We start from the raw sequence: 14,939 nt of genomic DNA on the forward strand, positions 1-14,939 counted from the left end.
AAGTGTTTTTAGAGTATCACTTTTGATACTTTTAAGAAGTGAATTGATTTAGAATTGAAATCTGCATTGGAGTTGATTGATGAAATGAAACCGTACAACTAAAAAAATGGATTAATACAAACAGATTTAGTCTTTATTACAGACGAATTTTTGGTTACCGACAGATTTTGTCCCTTTATAAAGTCTCATTGAAAATTATTTACCGACGGATTTTTTTCCGTCAGAAAAATACTGACAAATTTTCACTAGTTACCGACAGATTTTCCGTCAGTAAATTCTCCCATCCATTTTCCTGAAACATCAAATTTTCCGACGAATTTTCCGTCGGTAATTACAGACAGATTTTTTGACGAATTTTCTGTCTGTGATTACAGACGAATTTTCCGTCGATAATTGGCAATAGATTTTTCGACAGATTTTCCGTCTGTAATTTGAACCTTGAAAAATTATCCCACATTTTGAATACAGACAGAAAATCCGTTTGTAAATCTGTCAGTAAGGTAAAATAGAATTTTTTTTAAATTTTTTCGTTGCAAAATAAATACTTTAGATTTGTTTTCTAAATTTACTCCATCAAACACACTGTAAATTAAAACAAAAAAAAGCCAAAAATCACATAGATAAACATAATATTTATATGATACTTATAAAATTGGATGTTATTTTTCTACACTATTATCCAATATCTCACTGTCTCAATAAAAAGATACCCCAAAAAAATAAGATAACCATCCCAATATTACATGGATCTCTTTCATTAACTGATGTCACAAATTACACTTAGCACCTAAAGATGGAATAATCTAAAATATTAATGGATAACCAAGTTGCATTGGCAGCATCAAACTCCACATTGAAAGTTGATCTTGGCATCTTCTGACTGAAATAGAATTAAAACCCGAATTGAAATTGGAATGAATTGGAATGCTTGAATTCATTCATATCAAAGTTAAGATGTCTATTCAAATAGTCATTTTCGAAACTGGGACTTACCAAGACTTTTGATTGTCTCTTTTTCCATTGAGAACTAGTTTGTAAAAAGTGCATGCTTGTTATGTTAGACGAGGAAAGAACTTAATAAAAATATCAGCTTAGTATTCCATGTGCATATTAAAGTAACCATACAAGGAAAATTTTGTGTTTCCATGTGCATATTAAAAAAGATGGATGTGTATAACTTGCCACAGCTCACTTACTTTTATGAAAATTGAGTAGAAGATAGTGATAAGAACAATGTGAAAAATATCAAAAGAAACACCTTAAAGTCGTTATTGCAGGCACAGGAAACAAACCTGAATTATTTTTCTGAAATTCCTCGGGACATCCTGGTCCTCAAATGGATATGCTCCAACCAACATGACATAAAGAGTCACTCCACATGACCACACATCAGCCAACTAAAACAACGTTTAGAAGAGAAAACATTGTAGGAATCACAATCATATCCATGGAATTTTAAACTAGGGATGGTCAAAGAGAAAAGAAATAATACTAGGGATGAGTGAATAAGTTACAGAACAAATTCCACCCTCTCAGCCCCTCCATATAAAATATAAGAGCTTAAAGATGGAAATGTGAAGATTCAATCCAATGAGAGGAACCCTAGAGAACTAATTCAATGTGAAGCAAATATATTTACCTTGACATCATACTCTCGCCTAGAAAGAACCTCCGGTGCTATATAAGCTGGTGTTCTAACAGTTGATTTGGGTTGCGAATGCAGCAAAGATGACTATATAATGAAAAATGAACACTCAAAAACTATAATAATAACAATAATAGTAAAATACTTAGTATTATACAAAATCTTTAAGCTTGATGATATAGTTCCAATACCTTGGAATAACCGAAGTCATAAATTTTTAAGCGAGGTGCTGGACTTCCATCTAAAAGGGTATTTTCTAGCTTCAAATCTCTGTGGCATATTTGCAGCAAAGTGAAAAAGAAAATTAAAATCTTTAGCCCTCGCTTTCCAATACGCTAATTTCTAAATAAGGAAAATGCTGCAAGCTCGTGATTTTTGAAATACCATATTATGACAGAAATGGACACCAGAGATCAGCTGCTGAAAGAAATATCTAACCTAAAACAATCACCAGGAAGAAAGTTAGACATGACAACAAGAATAAGGCAGTAAAATAAAACAGAAAATCATAAGACATAGGGTAACCTCGTCTTCACTGAACCTGCCAGCACTTTTATTTATTCTAAACAAATAGTACTTGTATTTATTCTCTATGCCACCTTGGAACATTAGTATGAATGCGACTTACCAAAAAAACATAACAGGGAGATGGATCCATAGTTCCATACCAAGTATTTTCAGACTAAAGCGCTTATATATAGGACTGGAGTGATCAACCTTGAAGCCCATCTCCTCAAACATTCAAGGGAATCTGCAGGGGGAAAAAGATAACGTCATATAAGATCGAGAAATGTCAATATTTCAATGGTTCCACTTTCAGAAAATAAGCCCGAATTAGAGAAGACACTCATATTTATATAGACATATTCCAATAATAAACAACATACATAGAAAGGTCTATTATATATGTACATTCCAATAATAGTGGCCCTCTCATTTGTATGCATCATGCTATGATAAGAAACACTACTCCAGACCCCACAATTCCCTGCACCAATAATAAATCAATTAATTAAAAAAAAAAGCTAAGTTAAGAGTAATAATACAATATAATGTATGAAGTATCAATATAATTGAGGTTTAAATTCTTGTACTTTCTAATAAGATTAATTTATTGGTTCGTAATTGTAAAAATTGTTGAGACCTTAGATATAATTAACAATTTAACACTGGAGTACAATTTCAGAATTGGAAGATTAGATTCCTATTATCTGAAATTTAGAATTGGAAGATTAGATTCTTATTATCTAAATTGGAAGACCAACTAGTTTGTTATTGATGCACCACTATTTCATGGTACATCTTGTGCTTAATTTTGGTGAATTTTATCCGCTTTTTCCATATTTATTCAATGAAATAGCATGATTTCATGATTTTCTCCTAATTTGTGCTTAAGTGTAAAAATATGCTTTTTAGGTCCTTAATTGGTTGATTTTAATTCACCTTTGATTTCATTGGATGCCTTGATGTGTTTGTTAGTGAATTCAGGTTGAAAAGGCTAAGGATGGATCAAAGGAATGAAGAGAAAAGCATGCAAAGTGGAGAAATCATGGAAAATTAAGGATTTGGAATGCACTCACCAACGCGCACGCGCAGCAGACACGCACGTGTGGATACGAAGTCGCATGGCGATGCATACACGTACATGACGTGTACATGTCGATGCTCGCACGTGACTTCATTAAAGTGAAAACGCTGGGGGCAATTTCTGCTCTTCCCAGGCCCAAATCCAACTCAGTTTCTGAGCCTATTACATGCAGAAATCAAGAGGAGTCAAGGAAAGAGGGACACAATTGAGTTTTCATCATGATTTAGTTAGTTTCTAGAGAGAGAGACTCTCTCTTTTCTCTAGAATTAGGTTAGATGTAGATTAGGATTTCTTAGATCTAGGTTTAATTCATGCTTTGATTTACTTTTCCTCTCTAATTTCTTGTTCTTCTACCTTTGCTTCTCTAGTTTAATGTTTTACTTCTTGTAATTGTTTACTTTGTTGTTGATGCACTCTTGTTCCTCCTATTTTCCTTTTAATGCAATTTATGTTTGATTTCCTTTATTGTTGATTTGAGTTGTTGTTGTTAATTCCTTGCAATTAGTAGTTGTAGATTTACATTTCTTGCAATCTTGTTTTACTTTCCTTCTGTGCCTTACAAGTGTTTGATAAAATACTTGAAAGAATGTTAGAGTAGATTTTTCTCCTCTTGCCTTGGGTTGAGTAAGTGGAGACTCTTGAGTTATCAAACTCTTTTGTTGATTAAGTTGCTATGACTTGAAAGCCACTAAAGCTAGTCTTTCACTATGATTTGACTAGGACTTGTGGACTCAAGTTGATTATTTTCACTTGACTTTCCTTCATAGTTAGAGGTTAACTAAGTGGAGCAATGGATAATTCTTGTTCACATTGGATGATGATAATAAGGATAGGACTTCTAGTTCCCATTCCTTGCCAAGAGCTTTCTTAGTTGCTAGTTTATTTCTTTTGCAATTTACATTTCTTGTTCCTTATTTCAAAACCCCAAAAATATACTTCTCATAACCAATAACAAGAACACTACCCTGTAATTCCTTGAGAGACAACCCGAGGTTTAAATACTTCGATTTATTTTTTTATTAGGGTTTGTTACTTGTGACAACCAAATTTTTCATTGAGGAATTGTTTGTTGGTTTAGAACTATACTTGCAACGAGAATTCATTTGTGAAATTCTTTACCGACACACAATTTCCGCTTGTAACACCCTACCATACAGAGTCTTATGCTTAAGTCATAATTCAGAGATGAAAAGGTATTACGGCCTCTAAAAATTAAAATTTAGTACGTATATTAGTATGAAAGATGATTATAACTAGGAGCCTTTGATGAAAAAGGGGTAAACAAAAATCGTAACTCGAAGCGCAACACTCCGATCGAAAACGTAACAAATAAAGGATAAACTAACACGAGATTATATATATACAAAAGAGTGTCAAAAACAGGAATATCAAAACTCAAAATCTGGTTGCGAAGATAACCGGTCTGAGCATAGCAATATATACATGTAAATAAAATGAGAAACCCCAAAGGAAACCCAAAAGGACATAAATACAGAAAACCTATTCTCCAAAAACCTCCTATAAGAGGAGTCATCACAGTTTGTATTATTTAGTCGAGATAAAAGTATCTAAACAAAATATATAAAACCAAAACAGAGTCCTGAGAACAAAGGATCTTCGCAAATCCAGAAGCCTCCGGCATGCTTCAGCGGGAAGCCTCACGTCCTGCATCTGAAAATCACAAAATCTACATGGGTGAGAACCGGAGGTTCTCAGTATGATAACAGTGCCCACATATCTAACATGTAATGTCCTGGGAAAGCCAAAGGCAATCCTAGAACTTCCACCAGATAAATTCAAAGCTTATAAACAGACTAAACCATAAATGGCAACTAACTAAAGATTCTTCAGTCTATTTATTACTTCCCTTTCCAAATCCTTCAGACCTCCCAACCACCAACAGGAGTATAATATGGCGAACACAATTATGTCAAACAAGAGATATACAAATAGGAGACACATAAGGCATTTAGACAATTAGCAAGTAATATACAATCAATTAGGAAATTCCAAACAATTCACATAATATGCATATGATGAATGCCTATTCCTAATGGCTGATGATATCATTTGTCGGTTATATAGCCAACCCGAAAAGTCTTGGTAGCTAACCATTGGACTGTCCCTCTGTCGTGCATCCCCAACTCGAGTTATTCTCGATTATCATCATGATCACAATCATAATCCATATCCAACATCCTTACTGGTGTATTTCATGGGGGTGAGCTCATCCGGAACTTTCACAGTGTCCGGCCATACTTACGACATAGGGTCAGCAGAGTATCAGGTCTCTATCTGGAGCACGTGGTGACTAGCCACTGCTATCATCCAGGGAAACTCGTGTCTGAGATAGTGAAAGTGCAACATTCACATTTCATTCAATAGCATATATGCATTTATACTCAGCCATGATCAATAATGGCTCCGCCATAACTCAGCAATAACTCAGTCATCCGACTCATAGTTCAATCCAAAACCAGCTATTTCATCAACATATACAGCCCTTCGGCTCATGGCACATAACGCACTTCCACCGCGATCCTTCGCATCTCATATAATCATCTTTGATCATTATTGATCATAATTTTTCCCTAGCTTCATTTATAAGTTACCACATTCCCTAACTCATTTCTCATTGCTAGGCATATCATAATGATTTAAGACATAAGGGGTGAGATTAGAGGCTTAGAAGTATGAAATTTGGTTTTTAAAACTCAAAAATCAACTTTGGGATGAAAATAGGGCCACGCATATGCGTCCTCCACGCGCACGCGTGGATGGCCACAAAGTTCATCAACGCGTATGCATTGCCCATGCGCACGCGTGGATGAAAAAACAGCTATATGACGCGTACGCGTCAGCCACGCGTACGGTGGGTGCGTTTGTGCCCCACGCACAAAATTGGCACAATTCTGGCATAACTCTCAGAAAAATGGCTGGGCATTTGGTGCATCGCATCAACGCGCAGGCGTGGGCCATGCACACGTGTGGATGGTGCATTTCTGAAAAACAACGCGTACGTTTCAGGCACGCTTACGCGTGGGGGGTATTCTGCTAAAAATTTTTCTAAGTTAAAAGCTGCAGAATTCACAGATTAAACCCCCAATCTTCCAACGGACATAACTTCCTCATTTTAAATCATTTTTCACCCGTTCTTTAGAAGGCATGAACATCCCGGATCCAAATTTCATTTTTAAACAAGTTTGGCACAAAATGGGAATTCGGAGTCTAAGTTATGCCCCGTCAAAGTATGCCTAAAAACTATATTTTTATACAAAACCACAAGGTGCCATTTTCAAAACAAATCAATTTCATCCCTTTTTAAAATCAACCAAAACATACCAATTTCAACCCTTTTTGAAATCAATCAAAATATACCAAAAATCAACATCAAGCCTCCTCAACTCATACATTATCATTTTCCTCAAAATCACAACCACCATTCCATTATTTTAACTCATCTCAAATCAATGGCTAAATTGCAAACATATTAACATGTCATACATCCTTCATCATCCCAATTTCCAACAATACCATTTCCAATTAGTCATCATTTCACATAATCAATATCATACTCACCATCAACATGGTTTCACCCATAATTCAACCTCAACCATTCATCAAACATATATCACAACATGCATTTTTCTCATATATCACACCCATAAGGCATCAATATTCTCAATCACATATATGACTACATCATATATCTCAACCATTCAACAACATCAACAATTCAATGCCTATCTTAGGGCCTCTAGCCTAAGTTTTCACACCACATTACATTTTAGATACAGGAAACCGAGACTATACGTTAGCCGATTTCCCAAGCTCAATCGGAGCACTTCTAAATCACTTGTCCACAAGCTTTCAAGGTCTCAACACCTCCAAGAACATATTTTTATCACCAAAGCTCTCTTCTAAGCTTTCCACACTACAACATTTTTTAACTATTGCAACATATACTGCAAATAACACTAAAAAAGTGTTATCTAAACTAACTAAAGACAACACTTAATATTTGTTACATAAAAATAAAGCTGTTGCAACTTTCTTTTAACAACACCCCATAAATGTTCCTTTTTAATCAATTAAAGTACAAGTAAAAAGTGTTACTTTTGTAAATTAAACAGGCAACATTTGTGATATTTATATATTACCCTTTATAAGTGTTGTTTTTAAATTTTTAATAAACTTCTCATTATAACTGTTGCCAAAAATAAATTAAAATTTTTTTTCAAAAATTTTGACCTTCTCTCCAAATATTTTAACAAAAAAGTACTTTTTCCTTCTTTTAACTTAGCACAAAACACATCTTTGTAGTTTATATGTTATTTACTGATTCAAATCTAGAGTTCAAAACAAAATTCCAAGCCCTATTTTCGATTAGAAACCCTAACCCCAACCATTTCAAAATTTTATTGATGCGCGATTTTTCTTTGTTTGTTCGATTTCCTCATAGTTGCTTGTGAAGTTGTGTTCCTCTCTGCTCGTGTCGCCGTCGCGCTTGTCGCTGTTCGCGCGCCGTCGTGCTCGTCGCTACTCGCATCGGCGCATTGCCGTCGTGCTTGTTCGCTGCTCGCATCGTCGTCGTGTTCGTTGCTGCTCTGCATTTCCTCATCGTTGCTTCTGAAGTTGTGTTACTCGCTGCTCACGTTGCCTTCGTGCTCGTCTCTGCTCACGCGCCGTCGTGCTTGTTGCTGCTCGTGCGCCTTCGTGCTCATCGCTCTGCATTTTGAACTTCTGAATTTTGCTCTGCTCGATTCCAATTTGCTCGCCTTCTTCTACTTGCGACGTTTTTCTTAGCCCCTGGCTAGGTGCTGATATGCTTTGCTTCCCCGTGGTGCTCGTGCTCTTTCCATCACAGATAGTCTCCTTGCTTTACTCAGCTTTGTTATGGCTGAAGTTGATGAGAAATTCTAGTAATGATAATTTTTCTTCATTGATGAGAAATGATTGTTTAATTAATTATGATCCTATTAAATCACTGTAATGTTTTATTGTTATTGTGTATTTGCCTGCTTGTGCTTTAATCACTAAATGATGTCAATTTTAGGGCTTGGAATTTAATTATTGTTGGTGGAATCTCAATTTAGGGAACTTAACATTAGATTCACAGTTGTTGTAGGTGTTGGAGTTGGCTGAGAATGCTTCCGGTTCAATCAATTTGCTGCCAGGTTTTTCCCAATGCTTCCAATTATCTTCACTTTTTCTTTTTCGTACATGTCTCTGTCTCTTGTATTTTGAGTCTCTGTCTTTGCTGTCTCTAAGTATTTTGGTTATTTTAAAGAAAACTCATGTTATTTCAATGGATTCAATACATGCTTGTGGAGTTGACATTTGACTTACTTGCATTGCTATTTAATCAAAGTTTTACTTGGAAAATGTTTTTATACTCTGTTGTGGATTTATTTATATACAGAGTCATGATAATTGCTTGGCTGATTTATCTGGAGCATTGCATTGTGATGCTGTTATGAATTTCAAGTTCTCTAGAACTAAGTGTTATCCAGCAGCTGCTGCAAAAAACCGTCACCTATGTGAGGTTGCTTTCATTTTTTATTATTTTTTATATTTATTTGTCGTTTTGGCCTAGTTCTACCTAATTTATATCCATATTTTGTCCAGAGTCTTGCTGACAGTTGCTTTCCCATAAGCCAGGGGCCATCAGCAAGCCGTCTTCATGGTATACTTGTGTTTTTTAATTTTAGTTCCCCTAGTTTACTCTTGTTATACCATTTTGGTGTTTATTGTAACCCATTTCCCCAAAAATAAATTTGAGATGTGTTTCTTATAGTGCTCTTTTGGTTTGATGGCAGAATTGTTTATACACCAGTTTTGTGATGCTTACACCTGCTCAGGGAAACAGAAGCCTTTCTCTAGAGGAGGCAAGGTATGGCCCAATTCAAAATGTTAATGTATAATAAGCTTATCATTTGTTAAAAACTTGTCATTGCTGACTTTTAGCAATAAAGGGATATCTATAAAATTCATCGGGTAGATGATCTACATTGGGCTATGGGTCATGTCATTAAAAAAATTCCATGCAAAAGGTTTAGGCATTCTTTTTTTCCCGTTTTCAGTTCATCATGCAACAATTTCTGAAGATTTTATATAGCCAATTTATCATCACAGTGATCAGTGAACACATATCATATAGGACATGCCTGCTGTTTATTAAACTTGGTATTTTTCTCTGCAGGAGCAAAGTAGTTTCTTCCGCCTGGCTGCTGGAGCATTGATCTTGGTGCTACTTCCTGTGTTCTATCTTTTTCTTTATCTTGTTCAAAGGTACCTTTACATTTCTATATCTTTATCTTGTTAATCAAGGTTTTGCACCGTTAGTTCCTAACATTATTGGGGGAAGTTGCAGTGATATGAAGGGTCGAACTCAGGAGCTTCGTCGCATCTCAAAAGCAGGATGGAAAGGCAAGCCGTCATGAGTCATGAATGGTAAATGTTTATATTCCTTATAAAGATAGCTTATCGAGTTATCGCAAGACAGAATGGGCTGTATACTAATAAAATTCAATATCATAATGAATTGTACACTTTAACTTCCCGCTTGTAGTGTCCTTCATGGACAATTCTACAATTCCTAAAGACAAGAAACTGGAGATCTACACTGCAAAATAAAAAAAGAGTAACTAGTAAGTGTCCAACAGAGAAGAGTTGAATCTAATAAGAAAGCTGAGGTTGGTTGTGTGTTATGAAGTTAGAGGGTACTGAGATTTTGAAGTGCAACTATGCAGCAAGAAACATCCCCAGAGGTGTGGTCCTGTTACCCTTCACTCTTGTTGTGATAGTGCTCCTCTTTCCTCTCCTCAGAACCTTGAATATATCAGCTTCTAAGATATTTGCCAGCTTTGAATCTAAAGAAGAAACAAGAAGGACTAGTTGCAATGTTTTCTCTGGGAACTAGACTCCTTATCTGAAGGGACCGTACTACAGCAATGAGACATGCCCTTTCATATTTGACAAGCAGAATTGCCTTCTACATGGAAGACCTGACAGGGAGTTTCTTCAATGGAGATGGAAACTTAATGAGTGTCAGCTTCCTCTCTTTGATGCTACTTAGTTCTTGAAGATGGTCAAAGGGAAGTCAATGGCCTTTGTTGGGGACAGTTCTGTAAGTAATTAATTTTACTCTTTAATTTTGAGCTTAATCAACAAACCAGTCTATTATACCTCGATTCTTCCCCCAGTTCCGTCTTGTTTTGTTTCAGTTCTTGAAGTGTATGAAGGGGGATACACTGACCAAGAAACATTAATTTTAACTTTTATATATGTTGCTAACTAGCTTGAATCTAGTACAGTAGTTCTCACATACTTGATTACAGCTGATGAAAGACTCCAGAAGTCTCGGGCAATTATCCTGCGACATGAACTTAATATTAACTAGTAATTAACCTATGAAATTCCTAGACATGAACATAAAAGCGAAAGTTTTTATGTGAAAAATTTTGCAATGACTTAATGCTTCTAATTAAGTTTTTTTGTGAAAATAATGTGTGACACTGGGCCTGCCATCATAGTTAATAACACATCACAGTTGTAATTTTCCAGAGGTTAGGACTAGCCATGTCCTTGGCTGACTTTCAATTTTAATTTTATGAATTATTGGCATTACTGTTGGACTGTTATCTTTTAAGGAAATTTAAAATTGTTTTCTTATTCTCATTTAGATTGAATCTAGTGCCTAATGCTGACTGTTATTTGTTAGATATCTCATGGTTTTAATCATAAATTGGTTGATGCCTTGACTAGTTTCCTTGTAAAAAGTTACTAACGAGAATGCTTGAACATATTAAAAGTTCATCCAACGGAAATGCAGTTATATACATGGGATTAAATTTGCTTTCATGAGAAGACCCAGACCCATTCAATTTATCCATTCATTCACACTCATGATATTTATATGTTGTTAGGAACATTAGAATGAGTTTTTTAGACCTATTTATTGCTTTTATATCTATGTATTTAATATTATAAAAAAATTCTATTATTATAATTTTTCAGTTTTAATGATAAGTTGCTTATTTTTTGTTGTGTATTATTTGCAGATTTAGCATATGGGACAAGTCAAGCATGGATATAAAATATGCAAGTAGATTGATATCTTTTTGATAAATATTAATTACTATTTTGTTATGACAATTATTGTTAGACAAGAATTTTATTATTTTGTTGAGAATTATTGATGAACATGTATTTAAAATACTAATTGAACTTTTAAATATCTATTTTAATTAGAATTTTATTATTAGTTATTTTGTCTCTTTTATAATTTTTTTCTATTGTGCACAAATTTATTTATTAATTAAAATAATTACACATGTATGAACAAAAAATTTTATTATAAATTTTAATTTTTTGTATTTTTATTACAAAAGTAATTTTTATTTTTATTAAAAAGGTAACCTTTTTATTAGTTGCATATTTTGAATATTAGACAACACTTGTATGGTTGCATATCTAAAAGAAAAAATAACACTTGTATAGGTTGCATATCCAAAAGAAAAAGCAACGTTTGTATGGGTTGCATATTCAAAAGAAAAGACAATGCTTTAAAAGGTCGCATATTCAAAACTAATAGGCTAACACTTTAAAGTATTGCAAATTCAAACTTATAAGCAACACATAAAAGGGTTGAATTTTATTGCAAATAGGCAACATTTTTTAGTAGTGGTCAAAATATGAGAAAAGACAATATTGTAAAAGTGTTGTCTCAAACACCATCTTTGAAGTGTTGTTGTTTTTCAACCAAAGGTAACACTTTTCAAGTGTTGCTCTCAAAAGCATTGCTTTTGAAACAAAAAAGTGTTGCCTTGATCTAAGGCAACGGCTGCATATGCAACGCCGCCCAAAAACGTTGCCTTAGGTCCAAAAGTGTTGCCATAGATCAAAAGCAACATTTTGTCAGCCTTTAGACAACACTTTTTAAATGTTGCCTCAACTTGAAAATGTTGTAGTGCCAAAACCTCAATCAAGGTTCAACATTCACATACACACTACCTAAGCCACAATTATCATACCCAAACACCACAACTCAAAACCCAAGTATCATAAAATAACAAATTACACTAGGGTTGAGAATCTTACCACACCCAAGGTTCAAGGAGACAAGATTAATCTTTTCCTTCAAGAGAGTTAGGTCATATAACATCAAAGAGTTCAAAATCTCAACACATTTCTCCATGAAACTCAAAATTTAGGGATGATAAACTGAAATGGATTCGTGAATTACCTCAAGAATAAAGTAGTGGGTTTTGTAGAGCTCTTCGCGGTGAATGCGTAGCCACAAATAGTGCGGTAATTGGAGCTCTAGATCAAAAGTTATGGTGGTTTGAAGATCAACCAAGGGAGAGAACTTGAGAGAGTGTTCTTCCCCCCTCCATTCCCATTTTCAACGTGTGTTTGTGTGTTGTGAGGAGAGAGAATACTGAAAATTATGGTTTTTGTTTAGTTAGGTTGGGCCAAGGGCCCAATATGGGTCCGGTTGGTCCGGTTTGGCCCGTTTGCTCTAATCTTTGTCCGATTTCTAAAAAATTGGTATCGAAATTCTCGTCTCAATCTTATCTATCATATTAAGCCATAAAAATCACATTTTTAGCTTTTGAGAGCAAATTCTCATTTATGGGTTAATTACCATTACTTAATCGGGTTTTACACCGCTCATCAGTTATAAGATACATTACTACAAGATTCAAGATATATTACTACAACATAGAAGGACAAAAACCAATTAGCAAACAAAGAAAAAAGGAAGTAATCAAAGGAGAAAAAAGATTTCATATGAGAAAAGAAAAAGATAAATGACTTGCATGTCCATAACACTTCTAAGATTAGTAAATTCTGCTAGAATAAATCATCAGTGTGAACCAGAGAGATTTACATTTTACATAAGTAGATACATTAAATTTTTCATACTTACAATGTATCGAAATTACCAATCCGTGATAGCTGATTGGAATAGTCCCTTGAAGATTGTTGGAAGAAAGGTTTCTAATGGATAGTGATCACAATTTCATGAAACAAGGACTAATTAAGCAAAATTCAAATGTAATATTTAACAAGTTGTTAATAAACTTCAGTTGAATCTTACATAATAGAATTGTAAATAGGTTCTAGCTATCACTTACAAATAAGTCATACTCTCCAAGCTCTTTAGCACCTTGGGAAATGTTCCAGTCAACTTGTTTTTTGTTTTAGTCAAAAGAGATTTAAGATAATCTTTGATAAATGATAATTTTTTACACTCTTCTTTTATAGTGTAAAAGAAATCTTTTTTATATTCCCATTTCTTGTCAATAACTCTTAACACAAAAAATAGAAAATATACAAGAGAGGAGTGCAACGTATTACATTTCTCCATTTCTTTTATCAATTATACAGTATTATAGTAACTAATGAAATGGCTTATCGATCCACATAGAAGTGGCAACTAATGCTCATAGAAGTTAGAATACAATGTTATAGTAACTAATGAAATGAAATACATGCTTACATGCTTATAGTCAAGAGTTTGTTTTCATATTTCAATATTTTCTAATTCTAGAATTTTGTGAAAGATAAATTAATAACAAAATACAAATTTTTATTATTTTCACCGATTTTACTTTATCTTCATAAACTAATGAAAATGAATACGCAAGGCACTAAGGCAACAAGGCCCGTTAATAAACAGGGTCGTAACTGGTAAGTGTATGTGACTATGTGCATAGAAAAAAAGAAAGGAAGTTGTATGTGACAATATGATGTATCTGAAGCTAACCTCCACAGAAAGATCTAGTTCAGTCAAGGCCTCCTGTACCCTTCTACAAAAGGGCATGCCTCTGTTGACAAACAATGTTTTAGCTTTCAAGATTTAATATTGGACAAGTACAAACTTTAATGATAAATTCACAACAATCACGAGGGTTTGGATGAGAACTAGTACAGTAAATATTAACATTGAGTGAGAGTGTGAGACCAAGAGCAGGGCTTAGCAATAATATAATGTTCTCAAAAGAAATAAATCAATATCTTGTAGAACGTTGTGCAGTATAAGTAAATGAAATTATTAGCAATAGCATGTGAGGATTGCTAGAAAACATGTAGCTAAAGTGAAAAAAGCATATCAAATTCAAAAAGCTACAGATTAACAAGAAGATTTAAGGGTAGAACCTATGCACAATTACTCAAGAGGGGGGGTGAATTGAGTAATGCAACAACAATTTATCTTTTTGCGAAAATTAAGAACAATATATAAAAATGTTATTGTACTAGTATTTTTCCAAGAGCTTAACTCAATTGCTAAGCATTTATAAGGAGCTTTTACTTTCCAATAGACACTAACTCAAATAAATTGATCAAGATTTTCACCAATCGGACTTAAGCCACTCCTTAAGTACTTACGAAGCTACTTTTCGATCACAATTTATTTGTTCAAAAGTAAAAAGGCAATATTATTAAAGAGATAAGTTTGGAGAGAGGCAAACGCTGTTTAGAGTGGTTCGGCACAATCTTTGTCCTACGTCCACTTTCTTTCTCAATCGCAATTGAGAAGTTCCACTATTGCCAAGCTTCAAGGTGCTCGCGCAAAACCTTTTACAATCCGAGTCCTTAGTTTCTAACACCTCACGGTATATAATCACCACTCGTATACTAACCCACTCCACTTAGAGATACCTTCTCTAAGATTTGCCTTGAGTACTTAGTATACCT

The 14,939-nt window shown here is 34.3% G+C and overlaps 2 protein-coding genes across 5 annotated transcripts; one reads left to right on the forward strand and one right to left on the reverse strand.

Annotated features, from left to right (window-relative positions):
- Positions 1 to 715: 715 nt before the first annotated feature.
- On the reverse strand, positions 716 to 2,361 carry LOC107469849 (serine/threonine-protein kinase SRK2A-like). Of its 2 annotated transcripts, XM_052254951.1 has the most exons (6): positions 2,274 to 2,361; positions 2,029 to 2,083; positions 1,837 to 1,928; positions 1,640 to 1,732; positions 1,293 to 1,397; positions 716 to 880 (listed from the first exon to the last, which is right to left on the reverse strand). In XM_052254951.1, the coding sequence occupies exons 1-6, from the start codon at positions 2,301 to 2,303 to the stop codon at positions 842 to 844; spliced, it is 414 nt and encodes a 137-aa protein (XP_052110911.1). In that variant the 5' UTR covers positions 2,304 to 2,361; the 3' UTR covers positions 716 to 841. The 2 variants fall into 2 exon arrangements, 1 of the variants encoding a protein (XP_052110911.1); XR_008003604.1 differs by lacking the exons at positions 1,293 to 1,397; positions 1,640 to 1,732; positions 1,837 to 1,928; positions 2,029 to 2,083; positions 2,274 to 2,361 and adding an exon at positions 994 to 1,087.
- A 5,243-nt stretch (positions 2,362 to 7,604) lies between these two features.
- On the forward strand, positions 7,605 to 11,499 carry LOC107469854 (uncharacterized). Of its 3 annotated transcripts, none has more exons than XM_016089236.3 (9): positions 7,605 to 8,155; positions 8,353 to 8,410; positions 8,656 to 8,778; positions 8,862 to 8,919; positions 9,053 to 9,126; positions 9,436 to 9,524; positions 9,607 to 9,686; positions 9,805 to 10,362; positions 11,297 to 11,499. In XM_016089236.3, exons 1-7 carry the CDS (start codon positions 8,130 to 8,132, stop codon positions 9,674 to 9,676), a joined length of 498 nt encoding a protein of 165 aa, XP_015944722.1. In that variant the 5' UTR covers positions 7,605 to 8,129; the 3' UTR covers positions 9,677 to 9,686; positions 9,805 to 10,362; positions 11,297 to 11,499. The 3 variants fall into 3 exon arrangements, with proteins under 3 accessions (XP_015944722.1, XP_015944723.1, XP_052110976.1); XM_016089237.3 differs by having other exon boundaries at positions 9,986 to 10,362; XM_052255016.1 differs by having other exon boundaries at positions 10,062 to 10,362.
- Positions 11,500 to 14,939: the final 3,440 nt, after the last annotated feature.

The sequence above is a fragment of the Arachis duranensis genome, chromosome 10 (assembly GCF_000817695.3).
Source record: "Arachis duranensis cultivar V14167 chromosome 10, aradu.V14167.gnm2.J7QH, whole genome shotgun sequence".
Classification (NCBI taxonomy): Eukaryota; Viridiplantae; Streptophyta; class Magnoliopsida; order Fabales; family Fabaceae; genus Arachis; species Arachis duranensis.